Consider the following 26,182-nt stretch of genomic DNA (forward strand, 5'->3'; position numbering starts at 1 on the left):
TCTACAGGCACAGTGAGAGACATGCTGTCTTCACTCAGAGATTATTTTTACAGAGGAGGACAGAGGACTGAGAGCTTATGATGTCATGGTGAAGCTGACCTGTGACTCTTTAGACCAGACCTGGGCAAATGGCAGCCCGGGGGCTGGATGGAGCCCACTGAAAGGTTTCATGTGGGCCGCAAGGCCATCATGGAAATATCATAAATTAAAAATGTAGCAAAGACAGTTAATAGCATTTTGCATACCAATAAACCATTATTATTTTGAAAGGGCTTAGTGCTGTCTTCATTGGTATTGATAATAAACTGTATCATTTATATTAAACTGTAACTTTATTCACTCAGTGCTGTACATCCATGTACTTTATGTTGTTCTTCTTCTACTTTTGCTGCTACTATCATTGCAACTTGTCTGCAGCCTGCATGTCACACTGTAAAACATCAAGTTTTGGACATTTCCAACAAAATATTAGCCCACAGTTCATCACATGGTAATTCAGAGAGGATGACCAACAGTAGAGGTGTCCTATACAGAACACTTTTGGCCACTATTAGGACCTTGTATCATTTGTGTCTGGCTCACAGCAGCCTGATCAATGTCTCAAGTGGCCCCCCTATGAAAAATAATTGCTCACTCCTGCTTAAATATAAAATGTCATCACCTCATCATTTTATCCATTATTATACATTTGTGTGTAATTATGTCATAATTAGTGAGTTACAAAAATGTGTTGTGTGTGACGTCAGTGTGGACTTTGACGTCCAAATTCTAATCAATTCATCCTCGAGCCCAAGTGATCGTTCGTACCAAATTTGAAGCAATTCCCTCAAGGTGTTTGACAGACGGTTGGACAGACAGACAACCTGAAATCATAATGCCTTCAGCAGTGGTTGTGTCTGGTTCGGAGGCATGAAAAGCGCGGTACAACCAGGCTGTTAGGATAGATGTCCAAAGTGCATCCAAGACAAAAACTAAACAGTAAATACAAATCAAAGGAAATCTACTAATAAATCTATTGAATAAAAAAAGCAAAATTAAGCATCATAAGTAATAAGTAAAAAGTAATTTTATAATATGAATATAATGATTAACAGTGGACACAGACTTTGATGCAGTGATGTCCTCCTATAAAATTGCTAAAAGTGCCACAAGAGTATTATCAAGGCTAATGTTTTGGAAATACAGCCTTCTCACTTTTTTGCCAAGAGTTGGACAAGAAAATTGAAACCTCTCTCATGTTTGTTCATTCAATATAAGGCTACAGTTCACAGCCAGTTACCTTAGCTTAGCATAAACCAGGTAAATGCTGGCCTGGCTCTGTACAAGGGTAACAAAAGCCCCGCGTAAATCCACAACTTTCATTCTTATGGATTAAATAAACAAGATATCATGTGTAAATTAGCTAGCTTTAGAGGTGCTGATAGGTGTATTTTGTTACATTCACACAAAGCCAGGCTAGCTGTTTTTTGCTCTGCTAAGCTAAGTGGCTGTTGAGCTACACACAGTAAATACTGTCGGGTACATACACAAGAGTGGTATCAGTCTTCTCATCTAACTTCTGCCCACAAAACAAATTGTTTACTCAAAATTGTGGCACTATTTCATTAATACACATTAATTACCCACAATTCATAGCAACGTAGATTGTGTAGAGTCAGCAAGAACATTAGGAATAATCCTATCTGCTCTTCCTCTCTAAGCTCAACTCCCCTACACTTCCTCTTCCTCATCTTCTGCTCCATGCCCTGCTTCTCTTTATCTCCCTGTCTTCTTCTGACTCCCTGTCTTTTCCCTTCCTCCTCATCCTTAATACTCCCTCACACCTCCCCTCCCCTCATTGACACAGTCACAGAGGCTGAGCAACGCCATACAGTCAGAGAAGAGCGAGGCCACAGAAACGCCATGGTACAGTGTACCTTTATCAACCTTCTTTTCAGTGCTTATGACAAAAAAAAACAATCATCTGTGGGCCAGAAAACTTTAAAAAATCTCATTTGTCTCTCCTGTCACTCCTTTAAATGCAGTCGGCGAGTACAACAACGCACAATGCAGCAACACACCCACAAAACAGACATTCCTTTTCACTACCAACCCTGTTTGCACGTACATTTCACTATCAGACACACACACACACACACACACACACACACACACACACACACACACACACACACACACACATTCATCTGTTAACTATGATGAATGCCTGTTGGCTCAGAGTAGAAAGGTATTTGTGAGCCGACGCAGACGCAGATGCTGACGCTGACCAATGTGCAGCTCTGCAGGTCACGATGACATAAAGTACAGTGCACAGTACCCGTGTTACTACCAGGAAGCTACTTTGAAAGCACGGCTTTGCAAGCGATCAATGACTTCACACTGGAAGGAGCTGAACTACAGTAAAGCTACCCCAGGGAGAAATCTAGTCACTAAAGTTACTTAGAAAGAGTAGTTCAAAGTACTTTGTCTTGATAATGTACATGTGATATGATACTGACAAAATATAATACAAGCAAGTCACATGTCAGCAAAAAAAATGCCACTCAATTAAGTTTACTTCAAAAGATGTCAACTTGCTCACAGGCCAAATGTAAATCAAATACATTAAATGCCCCTCTATTCATGGAGTTTGTCAGGAATGTCAGCTTTGGTTTTTATTTAATCTCCACTCAGCAGGGAACCAATGGTGAAATGAAAATAAAAATCAAGTAATTCCTTTCATGAGTGAAAAACTGTTTGTGGTTTCAGTAGTTAACAGCACAAGAAATGGGGGAAAAAAGTAATTTAACTACTTGAATCACTTTACAAATATTTATTCAGTTGAACTTCCACAAAGTTACTGCAAAATGTAGTTACAGTATTTTTTGTATATTATGCACTATATTTTGTTTATTATTTAGTATAGACTATATTATACTATATTGTACCATATTATGCTATACTATACCATACTATATAAACCATGCCATACAATACTACACTAAACATATATACTATACTATACTAATCAATAAGTAAATGATACTGAAGCAAATTGCTGCATTTCTGATTTATTCTTCTCAGATACACTTTAGTACTGTCAATAATGTGAAGAGGTTTTATTATCATATTCTATTATCAAATACTGATTCATGTAAATAAAAAAAAATCATTCAAACTTCAATAATAAAGGTTCATCATTTATGTAAAGGTCCTTGTTGTTGGTGTTTTTAGGTTGACAGTATATGCTTTGTGCATTTGAATTGTTACCAGTGTTTTGGTCAAATGACATGATTTTGAGAAATGTGTTTTGGCAGTTTGAGTGAGTTTTGGTGGTGATGCATGTTGGTAATACAGACTGCATGAGGAGTTTTGAAAAAAGATGTCATTACTGACCGATGTTTGTTACCAATTCAAAAAAACTGAAAACGAGAAATCTGTAAATATTTACTGAAATAAATCAGAAACTGACCATGATATGTCATCAGAAATCAAGGAAACGTATTAAGCTGAAGTATTCACTTCTCTGACATCAACACTACAGCCGTCGTGTCCTTTGAAATTTCTATTTCAGGCCAAAATAACTATTTTTGTTTGCCTGTTTCACTTTAGAGCTAAAATTAATGCCACATGTCTGATGAAGGGATAAGTGTGTGTTTACAAGTTGTAAGTAATAATTTATAATCTTTTAGAAGGAGTAGATGTTTATAACAGTTAAATTAAGCAATATGTTAGTGGAGTTTGGCAGGCAGAAGACAGGCAGTCACTTAACCCAAACTCCTGAATGTGTATTTTTAGAGCAGTAGGATTTTGTTTTCAGGATAACAGGCTTAACTTTACATTTAGAGACAGCTGACAGTTATAAACAGCTGATCAACAATTTACAATGCTGCACACGTCTTGCACTCCTGCAGTCTTCCTGCAGCCTGTACAAACTTCCCCAAATCTGTGAAGGAGATGACGGGGGAGAACAACCTGCTTCAACCACAGATCACATATCAAATATAATTATAATCTATTTCATATACCACCTATTGCTCCAACCCTACACTCTTTGGGTCCACAGTTGCTACATACTGCTCCTTTACCCTGCTAGTTTAATTACATATACTGTACTTCACTAGTCCCTAATAATGCATACTATTTAATGTTTTTAACTCTATGTGAACAGTGGATGCAGATACAATAATGAATATTTCTAAGAGCTTTCTGATGTATATCTGCTTTAACTGAATAGTAAAGGGGGGCGTACAGTATGCCACACAGTAATCCATATGGCAGGGTCCCCAGAGTTTCCACGCCTAATTAAAGAACTATACTGATTTTTGTTTTTTACAGTTTGGCAAATAGATGAATCCAGCGACCGCCTTGTGTATTCCGCCAACTAGTGGTGCTGCCATTACTGCGTTGGCACGTCATGTCCGTCTCTCTTAGTGTCGACTGGTCCTGTCTAGAGGGGAAACCAAAATCTGTGAGACTCTCTGGAGAGTTTTCATGGTTTTGGTTCAAATGTTCACTCTCGCAAGATCTTGCATGTCTGACGTTCCCTTCTAGATGTCGTGCCTGCTGTCGCCTGCTGACAATGACAGCGTGGATGATTGGATTGAAGACGTTAAGGCACCTTTTAGGATGGTGATATCAACATTTTTCAAATTTTTACAAAGTAGTTAGGCATTGGTTATGACAATAGCCAGAAATAGATAATGGAGAAGAAAAAAACAGACCATCTCCATGACATTTAAGTGACGAAGTACTGTGTAATATATATATCAAAAAAATATTTACAACATCTTGGTCTTCTGTATGTTTAGACAATCATTGTGTATTTTGCATTCAATTTTTTCTAACGTTGAAATTTGACACGACTGTTGACACACTGACATCAACAGTAATGTTACATAAAAACTAACAGCTCGCATTAATAACTGATGCAGTGATTTTATATCGGACTGATGCTGTTACTGAGTATCATGTCAGCAGACTCAACCATCTTCAAAATTTGGTTTCCTTGTCAACATAAACGAGTGTAGCACATAGCACATCTAAATACAGGAAACACAAAAGGAAAAAGCTGACCAAGGTTTCTCTGGGTACCAAGCTTGCTCATCTGTTATTGGAACACACTGCCAAAGGGGGCGGGACTTAGTGAGGGTCAGTTCAGCCAGGGACCTGTTACATGCCATCCTCCCCACTCTCTCCTCTCAGCTCCTTGCTTGAATGCCAAAAAAAGTAGCTGGAATCCCATAAAATTTATTGCACATACCTACGGTTTCCACAGGATTAAATCTTAAACCAGACTTATGCGAACCTAACGGCCAGTGAGCTATCAGTGTCACAGGCCATGTGTGTTTTTGTCTGACATCTCAGACTAAAACTTAGGAGGAACACTTTATCTTATTTTATTTTTGTCTTTGTATGGAGTCATGGGGGCTCAGAATATTTTTTCACTCAAGCTGAAGTCTCACATCACACTGTCCAGCACACTGTGTCTATTTCCATCCACGCTGTAAAACCAAATGCTGAAATGATTTAATTGTAATAAGTAATGAAAACTTAATTTTTTTAGAAGCTCTACTGACTTAAGAATTTTGAGTGCCATTAGATTTTTTTTTGTGTTTCAATTCATAATTTTTGATTAATATGAACTTAACTGAACATGAAATAACTGAGTTTTTTTTGCATTTATTTAAAACATTTTAAAACATTGGCTTAATCAAAAATTTTAATGTAAATGTAATCAGAGTGCATTAAACACTAACTCCAAATATTTAAGCTCAGATAACCACCAACTTGTGAGCTTATAAACAAAAAAAAATTGTGGCAACTGATTGCCTTGATTTTTGTCCAGTACTGCTAACTTATTCGGGTTTACAGTGCACTATGTGCAATCGCTTCTCTGCTAAATGTTACTTTCTTTAATCCCAACACACTTTTAGGTTTGACCTTTTTCATCCTTACTAAAGTCCACTGTGCACGTTGCTCAGTTTTTCATGAAGACAGATTTTTGTTGGTTTTTGTCGAACAGGATTGGAGTGTTTAGTAGGACTATGGCCACAAAACCAGTTTAATAGGCAGTATAGACATGGTTTAGATATATATTGAATTATCTCATGCACCAAGCTAACAAAAAGTTGGAATGCTGTCTTAAAAACAGACGCTGCCATTGGTCCAAAATGATCCATCTGCACAGCCTCTATTGTATCTAGTGTTTCTCACTGTCTCACTCAGCATAAACGTCAGTGACTGCTGCTGTTTAAAGAGAGCGATGGTTAAGTTCCTACCTCTTTATGGTGGATGCCAGTGTATTGACAGGGTTCCATGCCAGACACTCCAACTGAGAGGTCATTTGATAAACATTTTCTCCGCTGTGGAGGGAAGACAAAACGTAGAAGAAAAGCTCGTGAGCTGCGCAGTGGACTGTCATTTAGCAGGGTTGAGTGTGTGTGTATCCGTGTGCGTAGCTGGTGTTGCCTTTTGTTGTCCTTAATAGAAGCACTCTAATGAAAAATGCCAACACACACACACACACACACACACACACACACACACACACACACACACAAAGGAGCCGAGGTTAAAGAATGTGCCTCAGACAGACACCAAGAAAGCTAAATTCTCTCATAACAGCCATCTTTCATTAAACACAGCAGACTCCACAATCATTATTCAGACCTGCCATGCGATTACACACACACACACACACACACACACACACACACACACACTCTCTCTCTCTCACACACACTCACACACTGGATTTATAGCTCTCACCCCCTCACACCACCTGCCAGTGTGGATGGGGTAGATGTGGTGCCTGGTACCCTGCTCATTACGCAGCTATTATTTTACAGTAGAGCAGGGGCACGCAGCCAGCACAGCACACATGGTATTTCTGCTGAAATACTGTTGGAATAGAGGTCGAGCACAAGATTTAAAATAATGATGTATGACATTTTTTAAAATAAATAAGTGTCTGCTTTTCTTCTCTGTTGCTGACTGATAGAACCCGGCCAACACTGAATCAGGCTACACCCATTAAATGCGAGCTCTCTGCCCTGAACATCCAGTATGTTTAGCAGGAGGTCTTTCCAGGGGAAAACCCTCTGCCTTCAGCAGAAACAAACTTTCTTTGGTAAATACAGAAGAATGTTCATTTAGCACGAGGAGTGATAGCTGCCATGGAGCAACAACGTTGCGTACGACTATCCAAAGACAATCCGAGGGAAAACGTCACACATCAAAGTCATGCCAGCGGACATGCAGCCTGTGAGAGGTGCAGTAAAGGAACGCTACTTTAAAAGGTCCATTTGTCACAATCATTCATGAGAAATGAGTTGCAATTGATTTTTTTTTCTTCAGTTATGCTAGAAAAACATTTGAAAGGATCAAACTCTTGGCTTTTAAACCTTGCAACAAGCTAGCTTCAATTATGTAATTTTTGTATTAAAGAGCTTTTTTTTTTTTGCTGAGTACTTGAATTTTATCAACTTCGACAGACACACAAAAATTCACAGTACTATAATATAAAAATGTAGGAAATATCTGATGTTTTGTTGAATTAAATACAAGATTATTTAATTAGCTGTATAATCAAAAACTTAATATATATATATTTAAGAATTAAATACCATTATAATGTAATTTATCTTCATTATCTTCATGATGAACAACATTTAATTTCATTCATAACATAAATAACACACATTAGTTGTGCCATGATATTTTTGTAGTGTTTTGACATAAAGTCATTATACTATAAATACTTGTATTGTATTGTATTGTATACTTAATGCGTCTGGTCTTTTAGGACTGGTGGCCCAAGTGGGTCTGACTTATGCAGGGCGACGTTGCACACGTATTGGAATAGCAATAATTTAACATTTCTCATATTTACTTTAATCATCAACTTTATGGTAAATTATAGTTTCTTACATTCCTGTGTTAAAATAATATTTAAAAGAACAGAGCGACACCATATAAAAATAATATAAAGCTTTTGTACTTTATTCTTAAAGCCCCTAAAAAGAAATTGTACCTCCAGTGTACCTGATTTATTACACCCTTAACTCTAACAAAGTAATAGTAATAGATAATAGTAATAATATGTAATAGCAGTAGGAAACTACAACTAACATATCATTATACAAGCCTGTGCTGTAAAATCATCCATGAAGCAAATTAATTGTGTAAAAAATTAAAACTAGGCTATATACAAAAACCCACAAATTTAAATGGTAAGCTAAATTAATTTTATTCATTTCATTCAAACTAAACCTCTCACTGGACATACAGCCTCTCATACTTGAGGACAAGGGGGTGGCACTTGGCCCCCTCCCTCCTCCCCTCCCAGGCCCTCCCTCTAGAAATGGCCCTGCCTGATGTCATCGTGATGGAGCGTGGGATCATGGGAGTTGTTTTCTTCATTGCTAAACAATCATCATAGCTGATGAACATCTATTTGACATGACTTGGGCAGAAATCATCTTTATGTGCGAGTTCATATTAAAGTTGTTGTTCATGTTATGGTGAATAAAGTTATGGACTTTATGAACCACTGTCATTTTAGATCATGTAAATACACAACTCAAACAAATATATAACATAGGTCTAGCACTTTTAGACATTTTACTGTAATGCAGAAATGTTACGTGTGTGTGTGTGTGTGTGTGTGTGTGTGTGTGTGTGTGTGTGTGTGTGTGTGTGTGTGTGTGCATACTCTGTGTGGATTATTAAAACCTCAGCATATTTTCATTTCATGTTGTTCCATGTTGGCCAAGCTGACGGCCTGCAGAGTAAATACAGTCCTGTTGGTACCAGGCTTCAAGATTAGACAACTGACTCAACTCATATGAGTCTTCCCAGCTATGAGTATGTGTTTGTGTGTGTGTGTGTGTGTGTTTGTGTGTGTGTGTGTGTGTGTGTGTGTGTGTGTGTGTGTGTGTGTGTGTGTGTGTGTGTGTGTGTGTTGCACGTACTTTGTGTGTGTGTGTTCTGAGAAGAAACCAGTTAAGTTTATGACAAAGAAGACCCTCTGAAGCTGAGACTTTCTTGCACACCTCTCTCTGTTACACACACACACACACACACACACACACACACACACACAGAAAGACAGGGGTGGAAGTAACAATAACAAGTACTCAAATTACAGTAATTTTTTTCTTTTTGGGGGGGGGGTACTTGTACTTTTATGAGTAGATTTTCTGCAGTTTTACTTGTACTTAAGTTTGCATTACACTATGTAATCTAGTTACTTACTTAGTTACCTATAAAGTCAAAATTGAGTACTGAGTACAGTTTGAATTAAGCAGCACAGGTTTAGAGTCAGGATGTTAATGATCAATCACTGATTGATTAATTGTCATTGAAACCATTTTACCATTTGAAATTCAGGGATATTTAATCAACAGTCTAGAATTACTTTTTTTTTTTTACTGGCGGAGCCATTTGTCAAACAAGGAAACTTAAACTTAAAACTTAAAATGAGAAAAATAGAAAGAAAAATGTAAAGGAGAAAAGATTTTAAAATGTGGCTGTGTTTTGTATCTTATAAATTATTCACGATTAATTGATTGTTAGCATTTTTAACTACTGGTTACTGAGCAGAACAGAAAAGGAGTTGGGAGGAATTTGGACTGAAGGTTTGAAGAAACAGAAACTTTGATTAAATGATACTATTGATCATTTTTCTAACACTAGTATATCTTTTAGTAATTTTGGTAATGTAACAGTACTTGTACTTGTGTACAGAATTTCAGTACTACTATCCATCCTTGCTGTGGCATTTACTGAAGATTCGCTCTGTCCCTCCATCATTGGAAAACACTGTGTCAGTTGCATGTGGGGAATGTTTGATTTAGAAGTGGTGCAGTGAGGAGGTACACCCTCCTTAAAATGCTTAGTTTAATACATTTAAAGAAAGCTTATTACAACATGTTAAAGATTTGATGTATTTAGTATGTTTATGAGGGACATGCAGTCTGTCTAGGTCAAATTCTGGTTTGCATTGTGGCTCATATATTTACAGTATTGGCCATGAAAGGTTATCACAGCTGAAATATTTTGCAGTAAGATCACTGTTGTGTGCGTCGTTATTTTCCTACTAATATGATTTGTTTTGATTTCAGTAAGACTGAAAGCAAAAAGGACGAGATGTCAATATTTTCTTAACTTTCTGAACTTTTGGTTCTAGTGTGTGGGAGGAGCGGGGAGGATAGCGGTGGATTAAAGGTTGGGTGTGGCTGGACAAGATGAACAGTTTTGGTGCAGGGGGCAGGAGTATGAGGACGATTCTGGACACCAGAACAATTTAAGATTCTGTGTGTATGTGTTTAGATTTTACGTATGTATTTGGGTACGTTTTGTTAATGTTAAACCTCAGAGGTGGTCTTTTTTCAGTGATGATACTCTGATGTAGTAAATAAAAACTTTTCCTATTTATTTTTTACCCATAATACCTTGGCTTTTTCATGATGGACATTTTGTTGCAGTAGGATGAGCAAAAACTGAATTTCATTAAGCTGCTTCAGTTTCAGACTGTCATTACTGGGACACAGAGTCATTGTCAATGTAAATGTTATTATTCTTTCCCTCCCAGAACGAGTCAAAATGTCTTCAAGCGAGCAGCCAAGTAGAAAAAATACATAAAGCTCCTCTTTGCACTTCATATCAATAATCAAAACAGAGTGAGACATCAGTGGAGCTGCTTGATAAATCAATGCACAGTCTGACAAGAAAAAGGTGGGTTGTAGCTGTGGTTTCTCTCAGCAGAGAGCAGTCTGTTGAGTGGAAATATTCCTGAAATGTAGCATTCCAGTCATTCATCCACTGCAGCAAATCACAGACCGTTTTGGACAGCTTAATATGACTCAGTGAAATGAGAGGCAGTCTGCTGTCAGTGGTCTTACAGTGATCAACTGCTTAGATGTGTCAGAAAGCTTGGGACAAAATCATTCCAGTACAAACGCTAATTAAATAAACTTATAGGCTACTTTTAATAGGACTTTTAAGACATGAAAACATATGGGGAAAAAAATCAAAAGCTATGGTAATTCTATTTTATTTTACCCTGATGATACTCATAACCCGTCTCCATCTCAAAAAAACTGATCCAGTCAGGCTGGGTATATGATGTCATAAATCTGGGGAACCAATCCCGTTTACCAAGGGGGCGGAACTAAACATATCATTAGTGGCGATGTCCAGATCACACAGAGAAGCAGGATGAGTTAGTTACTGTGATTAGCTAGCAGAACAGAGGAGAAGCCAGGTGTTTCTCAGGGGCAGGTGTGGGGGTCAGGGTGTGTGAGGCGAGCAGAGAGGGCGGGGACTATTTACATATTCATAACTCCTTGAATACTAAATGAAGGCAAGGTGTAGAGCTATATGTAAGCATTTTTAACAAGGTATTTGACCTTATTCTGAAACAAAAAAGTATCAGACACAATTTACAAGTTGCTGAACATTTTATATTGTTTAAAAGGTGGAAGAAAGGATGGTAAAAGGCAAGAGGTTTCCACTGTACTTTACTTTCTGCCTGTTTACTTTGTATTTCCCTGCTTAACTAAACGGAGCATATAAAATGTCATTAGAAAATCTGCTGATTGCTTGAAAAACTTGTTTCTTTGTCAGACTACATGTGTTTTAAGATTTGATTTTGAGAGCTGTATAAATCTGAATTCAATCACATTATAAATGATTTACTGGTGTACCATAGGTCTCCCTGCAAAAGATCAAAACAGATGATCAAAACTTAATTGTTATTAATTGTATGGATTAGACCAGGGGTGTCAAACATACAGCTCGTGGGACAGAATTGGCTCCCCAAAGTATCCAATCCGGCCCACTGGGTGACTTTGCAAAGAGAAAAATGGCAGAACAGTCAGTAATCCCAGACCAGAATATTGAACATTGTGCAAACTATTGTCAATCAGCAGCTTCAAGCACAACATAATCTGAATCAGATTTCTAACTGAAAATATTATCGGTGGAATCCTATGCTTCGGCACTGCCGAAACTTTTGTGGAAATGTCTAGAAAATTAAAAGAATTTAATTTTCTTAACAATATGTTTGAATCATAAAGAAGTATAATACTATATAGTTGTTCAGTTCCAAAAAAATATAAATGTTTTCTGCATATATAGAGCCACTGTGATCTGTATATTGTGAATCACAGGTAATGACAGCAGACTGACTGAATGTGGAAAAACTGACAGTGAGAGATTTTTGAAATTTTCCAAAGACAGCTCAGGCTGTTCATCACCTGTTTTGTAACGGATGATTCATTAATCGTGGTATCGAAGGTACTTTTGCTTCTTTATACTAAAAAAGAGAACATCCTGGAGGTGTTCTTATACAATGGTTTTACTGGTCTGTCCCAGTTGAGATCGAATAGGGCCGTTTGTGAGTTTAACATCCCTGGATTAGACAACGCACAGAAAACTACAAGTCCTATTGTTCACTAATAGCTAAAGTGGGCTAATGTTGGGTTAAACTGCAAAATATCTTTGCCTTACTCTGCTGTTTTTAGAAATGAAAACACTAATAAACTAAAAAAAAGACATGTTTGTCCTGGCTCAGCTGGAAGAACACTTCAGTACACTTCATGTCAAAGAAAAGACCACTGGTGAATGAAAAGAGACCATTAGCCTGCATAGTTTTGTCGATGGCAAGCAGAATAACTTGATTTATATTTGTTGCAGATTTTCCAATCAGTAAATCAACCCACTTTCCTTCAGAACTTCCTGTCGCTGTTTATTTCCTTCAGTGGCACCGTGACTTTTGTACGTGTCTAATCTGCATATGAACAATATTTGTAAACCACTTAAAGGAGATTTCCACTATTCAAACTATCGGAAAAAGCATCCAGAGGAAGGAGAACAAAACGAGAGAGGAAGCTGCGGTGGCAGACAGACCTGTCCTGAAGGTGAACATCCTGTTCAAAACTACATCCTGCTACCTTTCACTGAATAACTAACAATCAACAATGGTTTCTGAAACGCTCCCAGCTTTAATTGTTGCTGTTTATTATAAAAATAGATTTTTGATGCGAGCATGTGTTTTATGTGTGTACAAGGAGTGTGTGTGAGTGTGTGTGTGTGTGTGTGTGTGTGTTACCTGTTGTAAGGGTTCCTCAGCAGCAGAGGCTGGCTGCCTGTACAGCTGTCTGAGGGTGTGTGACATCCGTAGACAGGAGGAGGTACAGGATACTGCTGCTCACCTGTAGTGCACGAACACACACACACACAGACATACACAGACATACACACATTGTATATATTTTAAACAAAAGGAGGGAAAAACACACTTTCCTGAAGCCTCAAAAAGACGGAGATTCTTTCCTTTAGAATGATTTCATCAAAGATATCGTAGCAGCTACACTCAGAATCCCAGCTTCACCCCCAATTTAAAGTAATTTCTATTCCAAATATAGTTACTAATTCTATGTAAATCTTAGGTAAAATGTTAATGTAGAGTCAACACAAATGTTTCAGACTGTCACGACAAAACTTTACAAAATGTCATGTTCACTTGACACAAACAGACGCTTTTATGTTCAGTCAACAAGTTTTGATAATTTTACTAAAATTTATAAAGTGGACATAGCAAATACATCAAGACAAATAAACACATACATTGTGCAATTTGCAAATATTTTGAGGTTTGACTAAATTAAGTAAAAACATGGTTGTAAAAATATGTACATGTTCTTATCAACTTATTATTTTCTTGTACACACAATTTAGCTAAAATGTGTCCAAGCAACAATTAAGTTAAAACTGTTCTGGGACCCTTCATATTTATAGTTTGAAGAAAAGCTCAGTCATGCTTACACTTTCAGTTTAAGAAATTCCCTGGGAACATTTTCACATATCTTCGTTCTACTAATGCTGGAACAATGACGATCGTTTAATTTGTTTCTAATGTTTGATTCTGACTGAAGAGTTGTGGGTTCAACTTATTATCTTCATCTTACTGAACATAATTTCTCAAGTCCAGTTAACTTAAATAAATCATGTTTAGTGTACTTATGTTTTGTAAGTGGAACCAGCACAAAATGATTTACTCTGAACATTCAAGTTTTGTGTCCACGCTGTTTACAATAAACATTTAACTTGAGTGAGTGAGTTGAGGTTTACAGTGTACTCTTGGACAGGCCCAAAACAAGGTGGTGAGTTTTTTTCATTGGAGCCACAATCCCTCCAGCAGCTGAAGGAACCTGAAACAGTGAAATCTTGATATCCTCCATTAAAATTCACATTATTGCAACCCTTTTTTTTTTACCATAGCAGATGTAGTGACATCATTTTAATTTGATATACATCAGTACAACCATTATAAAATAAATTACTAAAAAGTGCAATAAACCTGTTTTGAAACACGCAAGAAAACCATGTGATAGTTCATGCTCACAACGTGATGATGTATATTTCAATGTACGAAGTGCTGTGAACATCTGCAGTGTGAATTATAATGTTTTTGTTGTGTGCGCTTTTTACTGGATTTCTGCAAACCCATTAGTGGAGGGAAACAGCACTCTGGGACGCGTTGAATGTGTGACGTAAGTGTAACTCCTCTGGTTTTATATGCAAAAGGAATTATTGCTCTGTCTTATTTGGTTGCAATTCTACCAGCATTTAAAAATAGAAATGCAAATAGGAGCACGGAGGCTCCCGTAGGTAAAAAAAAAAAAAAGTCTTTTAACCAGACATCCACTGGAATGCAACTGTTAGTGTCCTTTTCCCATTTTTTATTTTATTCACTCTTTTTGAGTCCTCTAGATATTCTTGAAATTACCAGTGTAGCCACAAAATTCACACAAAACGCAAAAGGCTGCATCTAGAGCCAGTGTTTAGTTTTAGTTTGCCTTTTGTAGAAACATGGCGGTGTAATGGCAGCCTCCATGAAAGAGGACCTGCGCCTGCTGTTGATATTAGCGGCTCATTCTAAGGTGACGAAAACACAACTTTTCTTATTTATATTCTTATTATATACTAATGAAAACATTATTTTGAATACATTCGATTTCTACCAGTAAATCCCCATAAATGTTACAAACTGGGCTTTGACTTTCTAACACTGAACCATTTATGTGATGGTGTATTTGAAGAATCTAAAAAGGTTACTGCCCATGAAGTCATTTCAGTGTTTGAAAATTGCACAATGTTCCCTGATTAGCCCGTCCCTTATAACTCGCATCCAATTTATTTGGAGTTCAGACACAATACATAATATGTGCAAATGTTGTGCACTCAGAGGAGATGTGCTGAAACTTCTATCATATCTCATCTCTTTGTAAACTCTGCCCTCTCTTGCCCTCTCCAATTTGTCTGCCTTTTTTGCCAGTTTCTTCTACAAATAAAGACCCGTCACTTCGTGTTTCTCTCTTTGCGCTTCCCCAGCAGTGCAGCGAATGGCTCCCTCGACATTTCCCGGCATTCCAAAATCCCTCTCTGCTCCGATTCTTCCGCTTATCCTTGCTGTAAAAAGCCTGCCGAAATTTGCAGCGACGGCTTCATAAAACAATCACATTTAAATATTTATCAATAACATGCGCAGAGGAGGGATTAAAAGGAGAGGTGGGTGGATGAAAGAGAGGGTGAGAGGAGGAGACGAGGGAGCCTGTGAGTCAGGATGTGGCTGATTTATACCTCCAACAGGCGAGGTCACCGCGGAGACGTCAGAATAGGGGACAACACACTCCCTAGGTGAGGGCCACGGAGCTGCCATACAGACGCAGCTGTGCACTCACACAGGGGCTTTAAATACACACAGAGATCTACTTTTGTTCTTATTGAAAGACACTCTGGGGCATAGCTTTTTTTTTTTTTAACCCGCAAGAAGAAATGACTACTGAAAGACAAGAATAGATGCCCGAATAATTCAGGGTAAAATGTGTCAAAGTCTGTGCAGGAGAAGTTAGATGCCAGGAAACACCCCGAGGAAGGTACAGACTGGACTTTTTGTTAAAAGTTATGACTTTAACGTTGGCTTGGACTGGGATGAAGACACCGTGCAACTTACAGTAACGCAACAGAACTCCTCTGCAAAATGAAACATATTTGGTCAATTTAGACCTGAACTTGAATTTCGGGCATCTGTTTTACTATTAAATTATTATTCAGTAGAATGCGTTAATTCTGTGACAAAAGATTTTTACATTTGCAGTAGCTAACTATAAAACATGCACGTTAGGAACCAGAGATATCCAGCTGGATAGCTAAAGTAAGAGAGCTACATCAAGTGAAACCAAAAGCTATGGCTACTAGTTATTTACAGTGTTTGAAAAAGTATTCAAAAAGCACAGTTAAAATATCCCACTACAAGTAAAAGTCAACATTTCAAACCTTAAAGTATCAAAAGTATTCATGCTGTGATAAAAAGGTCCCTGTCCGATGTTTTTGGATTAATACTGCTGCTGCATTAATGTGCATGTTGTATTTTGTTGGTGTACATGTTTAAAGATGAAAGACTTTCACACAGTTAAGCTTTGTGACGATGCATTTTCCAGCTAAATATGAGGGTTTTTAAAGACTTTATTTATCTTAAGAATTTAGAGAATTTTCTCAACCCAAAAAGGAGGCCCTACAGAAATCCTTCACAAACATTCAATATCAACTCATCCGGAGATACGAGGTTTTCACTTGACATGAAAAACTGTCATCTCAAAAGTAACTAGTAACTAAAGCTGTGGAGCAGAAAGTACAATATTTGCTTGTGAGATGTAGAGGAGTAGAAGTAAAGTTTTCTGTAATGGAAATACTTCAGAACAGTACAATTTGAGTACATGTTAGTTACGTTCCACCTCTGGTTGTTTATCTTTGCCTTGCAATCATCCGCAATTAAAAACAATCTTTTAATGAAAAGACATGTTCATGATATAGATAATTACTCCACAGAACTGAGTGAATCAGCAGTTAAATCCAATCAGAGCAAAAACAGTGAAATTCCTCAGCTTTGCAGAGTATCAGTAACCAGCTCAGCTTTAGACTCTGGTGGAGTTGACATGCCTCAGTGTGCTTAAACTACCTTGCTTAAATTACACAACTAAATGTATTAAATGGTAAATCAATTCATTATGTTGATTTCAGTGTTTAATTCTTATTGACTATGAACTGTAAAAAAGTTTTTAAAGTTTATTTTACTGATTAGAGCTGGAAGAATACATAAGAGTAGATTTTGTGTTTCTCTCAAATTATTCAAAGTCAGGGTAATCTGCCTAAAAATTCATACAATTAAGCAATCACAAACTTTCTATTTGTTTAACAGTTGAAAACTTCAAACCCAGTTTTCTCATCTTTACTGCTCCTGTACTTTCTGCATTTGTAGGGAAGAAGTGCAAAATGTGGCCAGATATCCGTAAAACCTACTGTTTATATGAAGATATGCATGTCAAATACATTCTCTGACTGAAACCATACATTGCTGACACACTCGAACACACTCGTGCTCTTACCCATAGTGCTCTGCTGAGTTAAAGCGTCTTCATGTTTGAAGGTGTGGTTGGAGAACTGTGAGCTGTGGTGTGTAGGAGTGTGGCCGTAATTACCGGCTCCGTCGAATGCAACTGTGCTGTAACCTGCAACACAGAAATAAACAGCAGTAAATACACAGAGAGGACTACACATTACTTCTTTAACACTGGAACCAACACTTAACTTTTTAACGGGTTCATTTTTTCCACCTTGAAAGGTGGTATTATCACTGATGACAACCTTTAAAAAAAGGTTCAAGATGGATAAAATGGCATTTGTGTCTGTAATTTTTAAAACAGTTCAATACCTGCCTTTTACTTTTAAATTAATCCATTTGCATCATTGCTTCTATGATTGCAAGTATTTAGAAATTTGTCCAATTACAGCAAAAGATAAAAAATGTTTCTAAAGTAACTGGTGCTGAGCAGAGCAGAGGACGTGAGCTGAGATTCTGATCACGTCGAAGAGTCAAAGAGTAAAAAATTGGAGCTTCTCCAAGAAATCTGAGGAATTCGCAACATCTTAGACCTTTAAAAAAATCCTTTATTCATCTTCGCTTGTGAAGTAAATCCTCTGGTTATGAAATAAATCTTGTGTGATGACTTTAGACTGTGGAGAAATATTTAAAGAATTTTTTCCACACATAATTTGGAGCCAATATAAAAGTTTAGTTAAATATTAGAAAAAGATTTTATTTACCCGACAACCTTTGAAAAATAGTCACATTTCTTCCCCAATGATTTTATTGATGCTTTCATCTAATTTTGCAACAAAAATATTAAATTTACGTAGTCTTTTTGCTGCTGGTGAAATGCAGCTTTTTATATTCATACAGTTATATATTTATATATATTATTATAAAATCACAGTGATAGATACTGTTGAGAGATGAGACCAGTCTCAAAAAAATTATGTCTTTAATTTGGTTTTATTAAAGTGTGTGACATCAGGGCTTGCAAATATGCACACACACAGCACACACATGTTCAGGCGCAAGAACACTCACATACTGTTGTTGTTCGGAGGGAACTAGATCTGCGCCTGACATCCCAGACCAGACCTGAGTCATGACTTAGGCTGACCTAAAGGTCACAAACCCAGTCCCATAAATCACCCACACGTACGGACACACACACACACACACACACACACACACACACACACACACACACACACACACACACACACACACCTCTCACATACATGCGTCATTAATTAAAATGCAGCACTTTCACTCACTTTATTCAGTGGATCATTGGTTGAGAGGAGAAAGGAGGGAGAAGAGAAAAAAAACTCATTACACACCTCCATTTATCTTCCACTCACCCCCGTGTGACTCCACTGTGTGTGTGTGTGTGTGTGTGTGTGTGTGTGTGTGTGTGTGTGTGTGTGTGTGTGTGTGTGTAGGGTGATACTTTTGTTGCCTTGAAGTCCAGCACTGAGGTGACAAGCAATAAGATCAATTTGTATTCAACTGGAAAACCCAAAGTCTGGGAATACCCCTTTAAGACATTTTTTTTCACAGACTGAAATTCAATGTCTTGGAAATTTCTATTTTTAAATTTGTGTAAAATCTATAACATTAAAAGTCTCTCATGAGTTGCACTGGCTCATATGTATTTTATTTTTCACACTAATACTGTATTTACATCCCTATAAGAAAATACTTTTCAGATACTGAATGAAAAGTATATTTAACTGTCTTTTTAAATATTTTATGTCCATTTCAAGCATTATATTTAAACAGGCACTGATATTAGCACGTTATTATGTCTTGCTAAGCTGCAGTTTATTATATGTAAGAAGTAGGCCCATAAAACCGATTTCAAACATACTGCAAAATAAAAAACACGTCCTTTCTTAAATTTGTAGGCCTGTCCATGACTTTTTTGCTATAATGAAAAAAATGCTTTAATTGCACCGACACACCTCTCAGAACAAGCCCAAAGTGAACTGCAGGAAAAAAGGAAACGTTTCACAAATATTAAGCACAATAAATGCTCTTGTATAAAAATCAAGTCCTTGCTGTAGAGAGTCTCCAGTGCTCGTCTCTCTCTGTGACCCTGCTGTGTTATCAGCTCCACTGTGTGACCCCCCGGTCCTGCTGTTGGTTTGTTTGTGCGTGCTCGTCCGGCCACAGCGGGGAGCAGATAAAACAGGTTAAGGGTCAGCTAAGCCCTTTGATTATAATGTTATTCCTAAATTATCTGCTTGATAAGCATGTTATTGCTAATTAATCTGTAGAGTAACCGCTAACACATCCATTATCCCGCATGGAAAAGATCAGGGATTAGGTGAGATCGGGGGAAAAAAGCAAGTTAGGATTTTAGAATGAATATGTCTCATGTTATATGATTATATGTGTTTTAATTATGTAATAAGTTATTATAATGCATGTTCTCAATGCATTGCACGTTTGATTCCCATTATTGACCTCTGACATTTTCCCTCACTATGTTTTCTTTGATTCTGTATCAGAAATTCTTTAGCAAAGTCAAAAAACATTTTTTTTGAATGAAAAAGTGAAATCTAATGACTCAAGCGTACAATGTGAATTTGAACATAGGCCGAGCGCTAAAAAATTACACCGAGCAAAAAAATTATGAATTCAGTATGTCAGTTTCATTCAACAGAAAAGAACAGAAATGAATGCAAAAGATTTCATCTGATCTACTGTCTTAAACACTGTCACATAAATGATAAAACCAACATTTTGAGGATTTTCACAGAATCACTTAATTTTCCAGCAGGTATTTTTCAAAATATGGATCACAATTTTGCGTGTATTTAGACTAAAACTATAACTGTGATGTACCGATAAGGAAAACTGTGTGTGATAAGTGTGAGAAATAGCAGACTCTAATATCAAAAGAGAAAAATTAGGAGTAAGTCAGCAAACACCTCAACATCCACATTTTTTTTTCTTTTAATTACAAATGGACTGATGGTTCTTATGTATCGTACAACATCTAAGTCATGCTGTTCATTTATATATTACATGTATTTATTTAGTAAAACAGAAGAATTATATACCAATTGTGGGACAGTGCATTAATCAGCTTCAATACAGATAATACTTGATTTAAAATAAAACTACTAGACATCATGTTTGTGTAGAATTATTTTTCCCCTCAGCGTTAGAAGTGTTTAGTCCTGAGCCTTGAATTATTAGGATTTATGTGGGTGTGTCTTTTTGAGATCCTGAGCATCAAATATTTAAAATCTGTATTTACAAAACTTAAGAAACTGAATCCAAAAACATTAATTTTGTTAACATATCACAAACTATTTAAAGGCAAATTATGCAACATTTCCTTTAAAACAATGTATAGACTCATACAAACATAATTCCTCTCAATCATCATTTGTGACCCACTAGCAGTGTGTGGTGGCGTCTCTATCTGCTTGTATTTATTTATTTTCTCATTATATTCCTGTGTCCGGGTGCTTTACCAATGCAAAACATCGATACTCGACGTCCTGGCATCTTTCTGGTGCATTTACAAGCAGCTCGGACAAATTCCACTCATTCTATCTTCACAGTTTTGCCTCAGTTGCTAACAAGCATTGATAATACTGAAGCCACTTTTACAAAAGTCGTCATACAGTCTGTGTTACTCAAACTCTCTCAAACCACTGAAACACTTCATACACCTCTCAAAATAATTTCGTCCAACCAAAAGAAAAGCAGCAGTTCTCACTCAGAAAGCACACATCATCACTCATAACACACTGACCTAAAAACGCACCAACAACAAGGAGCATTGCAGAAATGATGGACTTTTATCTTTGAAGTTTGAATGACTTATTACACAAATCATTACTTCATTATAGAAGTAAGGATTTCACTTCACTGGCCGTGTGGAAGTGTAAGTAACAAGAATTAATTAGAAATGCAGCAATTTGTTTCAGTATTCTCTGTTTTTCCTTTTGACAAATTACACAAATTTTAGTGCTGTAATGACACTGTAATTACCAAGAAACAAACAAACATAAAAAAACAGCAACACATGTTTTATAATCACTCATGTGTAACTATCACTTTTGTCTGTTTGGTAACGCGACTAGAAACAAGACTGAACTCAGCTGTGTTCAGAACGATTAGAATTTCATTTTATTGAAAATATTCTGCCAAGAATATATTTGAATGTAGTTTCTGCAGAAATGAATGAAACTGTCCATCATTCTGTTTTGAATAAGCTGTTAACAATGTTGAAAAGAGCGTGTTAGAATTAGAAAACTGTGCTGTAAACCTGTAGTATTTTGCAGGTGGTGGAGTATGACTGAGAAAAGAGTTTGTGGGTTTTGGGAAACATGGTCACTGAATGTATCTTGGTGCAAAAGAGATGAAAAACAATTCACAGTTTGGTCGACTTCTGTTTGTTGAATGCATGAGGAGCTCAGACAATGTGAATAAAAAAAAAAAATAAATAAAAAAAGGCTGAAGACCGTGAAAGTGCCGAGCTGAATTTTCATTAATGAAGAAATAGTGAGATAAAAGCCTGGTGAAGAATCGCAGTGACTCGGAATCAAAGTGCATCAGTTTAGGGTCAAAACAAGTTCATTAATATTTTTTTCTGGGGCTTTTTAAAGGGCGATTTACACAAACAGCTCCACACTTGAAACACAGCTATCTTTGCTAAACTAAAGTGGTTCCTTAGTAAGTGACGCTTGGATTTACACTTTCTGAGGAACAGACAAGAACCATCATAGTTCTGAGTGCATAAGACTGATCATCTTCCTACATAGGAATTAAAGGGTCTTTCTGCTTTTTTATTAGGAATTCTCAATGATCTGCGTGTGGTCTGACCTGCTCGCTCATGATCTATCAGTGAAATTAAGATGACTGAAGCCTCCAGGTCCCTTGATTGGCAAATTTGATGTTGACACACACTCACACACCTGTCCTACCTGTCTGGTTGCGGGCTGCCTGCTGTGTGTCCATGCAGTTGGTCAGGTAAGGTGGGTTGCTGAACATCCTGCTGGTGGGCTGGTGGTGGTGCGGGGCGGCCACAGACGGCGGTTGACTGGGAGGTGGGGGCGGAGGAGGGGGTGCACCGAAAGCCGCCCCATACCTGCAGGCCCCGGTCCCCGTGAACTGGCCCGAGAAGTGGACGGTGAAGGCGCTGAGGCCGCAGTGAGGGTCTGAGTCGAGGTGGTGGGGGTCGCTGGTGGCCCCCCAGGTGGGCTCCTGCTTGATGAAGGAGTGTGGCCCCAGGGAGGTGTGTGGGGCGGCCAGGGAGGAGTAAGGGGAGGCGGCGGTGTGGAAGTCCAGGACGGGAGCCCACTGAGGGGCCGTGCTGACTGGCAGAGCCGGGCAGCCGGGGCTGGGGCCCGCCGGGAGCGGGGGCAGCAGGGAGTTCAGGTCACGTACATCTGAACCCATCGTGGTCCAGGGGAGAAAACTAGGACAGAGGTAGGCTATTTTTAAACTTGATCTGTCACCCTGTACCTCTCTACTTGTCTGCCTCCCTGCCTGTCTGTCTAACTGACCCCCAACTCCAATCAGCACCGCCCTCTGAATCCTTCTGTTGCCCTAAGATGTGTTCCTCCTCTTTCTCTAGTCTTCTCTGGTTCACTTTTTGTCCATCAGTTGTTTACGACACCACGCAGCTGCTCTGGAAGCTCCTCAAGTCTGACACAAGTTCATGGCAACACAGAAAAGTCACTCTCAGCAGCAGGAGCAGCAGGAACAGCAGGAGCAGCGCGAGGAGGAGGAATGGAGAGGAATTCAAGGCAGTAATGAGCTGTGATCTTCAGCGTCTCCGTCCACAGCAGCAGTCAGAGAGAGAGATGGAGTCCATTCAAGGAGGAGAGCAGCTTCTGCTCAGAGCGTTCTCAGTGAATGGAGAAAGAGGAGTGGAGGAGTGATGAGGAGGAGTGGCCCTCTCAGCCCGTGTGTGTGTGAGGAGGGTAGGAGGTGGAGTCAGGAGGTGATGAGGGACAGGAGCCCTCTGACTTCATTCATTTACTGTACACTGAAAAGCACACACACACAGACACACTTATATTTGCAGGAAAACACAGTTTTTACCTCTGTGGTTAAAACAACAATTCCTTATAATTATTATATTTTAATTTTGACTACTATGGAAAAAAAACTCCTCATTATGATTTTTTTTCTTGTCTAGAATAAAAAAAACTAGTCTGTCATTTAATCTTAAAGATCTGGAGATCTACTTTATTGCTTAGAGGCTGATATTTTCCAGCTACTTGACTTTTTCAGGTTCAGATACATGGATGCTTCTTATTTTTAATCAAGAACCATAACATAAGCTATTTTAAGATGTTTCTATCTGAGAGAAAGAAAAAAAAAATCTTCATAACCTGTTATGTCCTCCTATTTAAATCTTATATTCCACCTGGACAGAGACAGAAGTGAGAAATGAGGCCCGGCCTCGCGCAGCGATACGTTTTAAAGCAGAATAAAACGAAATTAAAAACATTAGCCTCATTCAGAAAATTACTGCAGTTTGTTTAGGTTATATATCACATTTTATCTCACAGATTTGACTGAATATTTATTTTTGATGATAAAAAAAAACAGGGGTGACGGTTTCATTTAAACTGTAATTGTTAATGGCCTGCGTGACGATAAATCTTGAAGATTTATTGACTTTGGGGTCTGTGCTTATAGGCGTTTATTTTATCCTATATATTTTCAATTTTCAATTTTTTTTGTTTAATTCTGTAACTAAAATTTTGCCAGTGGTTGACGTAGTAAAAACATCATCAAAAAGGCAAGAGACCCTGACATGTTATTCGTTTATAAAGATGATTTATTGCAGCCTGAAAACAACTCGCAGTATGCATTTTCAGTTTTTATGAATACGAAACACGTTGTAAACTTGTTTTTTTTAAAAGGATGTTACTCTGTACTATATAAAATACATATTTAACATCGAAGATATTTTAAATTAGGAAGGGGCCACGTTTTTCTCTTCAGTGAAATGCCTTTTTTCACTACTGCGCAGTCAAAAAAAGTAAACCTACACGATTCATTAATTTATTTTATATTAACCTACATCGTGCATGTACATTACACTTTATATTAGCCTACCGTAGCGTATTATAAACTAAACAATAAATGATCAGGCCTGTTATTATTACAGACGTGTTGAGGTCTGAGCGTACCTGACACGGCGGGTTTCTCCTCAGTCTCACTCCGCGCTCTCTGTCTCTGCCCTCCGTTCATTAAACCTGCGGTGATAAATGTCCACAAAGTGTCGGTGAAAAACCCGTTTCTGTTATAATCTTTATCTGTGTGTGTGTGTGTGTGTGTGTGTGTGTGTGTGTGTGTGTGTGTGTGTGTGTGTGTGTGTGGTCGGAGCGGCTGCCTGGCTGAAGGGAGGATAACGGCTCATTTAATTAAAATATCACATATAGTGCTGAAGCGCTCGAAAACAAAATGCGATCATAAAATAAAATAAAAAAAAGGCGTAGATTTTAACCAACAGTTCATCCTAAAAAAAAACAGCCACCGTTAATAACACCACGAAAATGACGATTCCTTCTGCCTTCATATCCAGTATGAGCGCTGGTGACTCCTGTTGCTGAATAACTTAAAATTAATTATTTTAATTATCCAAGCAAACTATAAGAAACTTGTGCCAAAAGAAAAAAAAATGACCACAAGTCCAACAATATATTTCATCTTCACTGGTGTTGCTGCTTAGATTCATTTTCTAAATATTTTGGTAAACAATTCTGATAATTTTCTGCGCTGTAAAATCACCAATCGGCCGATTTAATTATGTCATTTAAACTTGATTAAAAAATATAATTTAGCTGAATCTCATAACGAAGCGACTTCCGTGCCTTGAGTTTTATTCATTATAGCTTTATTTACCTGCCACCTTTTTTTCTTTAAGCTTCTATTGCTGTACCGACTTCATCATGAAACAGTCAGAGGTGGAGGCTGGAGAACCTGTTCATGACCCTGCAGACAGAACTGCAGACCGCCTCAAGACAAATAAAGGGGGGGGGGGTGATTCACACTAGAACACTAAAAACTGATTCTTCTTGTTAAAAACTGAATCAGAACGTGTCTTCATCTCTTCTTCCTTTAATACAAAATTCATTTTTTATAATTATGTTATAATTATCATGCTGTTAATACCATCAGACATTTTTCAGATACTTGTTTTTATTTTATTTTTTATAAAGCCTAGACATGCTTAATGAGTCACCACGTTTATCATTTAACAAGAGTTATGATTGAAATCAAATTTTTAAAATCAGCCTGCAGGACCTGACTCATTCACATCATACTGATATAAATTATTATGTACTGTCCCTGATAAAAAAAAAAATGGACAAAAAGTAAAGCAGATAACCAGCCTGCTGTGCTGTGTGTTGGCTATATTTTGAAATGTTTTGAGTATAACTGACAGGCCGGATAAGATATTTCCTAATTAAGGTTAGGATGACACAGCAGAGCAGCAGAGACCAGTCAGCTCCTTGGACAGAACAACAATGACGTAACGTTTCTGATGTCATAGGACATTTTAAAGAGGAAAAAAAGAGGATTCTGGTTTACTCCTTATTGCCATCTTTGGTACAGTCAGGATATCCATATTTGGGCAAAAGAGAAGCTGATGAATAGGCAGGTGGTAGCTAACAGGGCTGTCTGTGATTGGTTGAGACGCCTTGTCAGTCAAGGGAATCAGTCACCAAATTTAAGTTATTTCAGCCTTATTATCTCAAAAAACAAATATTTTCCCAATAC

At 37.7% G+C, this 26,182-nt stretch overlaps 1 protein-coding gene across 4 annotated transcripts in view; it reads right to left on the minus strand.

Annotated features, from left to right (window-relative positions):
* wt1a (WT1 transcription factor a) overlaps positions 1-23,417 on the minus strand; it is a 33,846-nt gene extending 10,429 nt beyond the window's left edge. For 2 of the 4 annotated variants that reach the window (XM_084733836.1, XM_084733835.1), the window contains exons 1-4: positions 22,366-23,417; positions 17,436-17,558; positions 13,097-13,199; positions 6,261-6,344 (exon numbers count right to left, since the gene is read on the minus strand). In XM_084733836.1, the coding sequence (XP_084589962.1) occupies positions 6,261-6,344; positions 13,097-13,199; positions 17,436-17,558; positions 22,366-22,840 (785 nt within the window). In that variant the 5' untranslated portion in view covers positions 22,841-23,417. The remainder of the gene's footprint in view (positions 1-6,260; positions 6,345-13,096; positions 13,200-17,435; positions 17,559-22,365) is intronic. The other 2 variants (XM_084733838.1, XM_084733837.1) reach the window with 1 other exon arrangement.
* Positions 23,418-26,182: the final 2,765 nt, after the last annotated feature.

This window comes from Lutjanus erythropterus, chromosome 13, assembly GCF_056507025.1.
Source record: "Lutjanus erythropterus isolate fLutEry1 chromosome 13, fLutEry1.hap2, whole genome shotgun sequence".
Lineage (NCBI taxonomy): Eukaryota > Metazoa > Chordata > Actinopteri > Lutjaniformes > Lutjanidae > Lutjanus > Lutjanus erythropterus.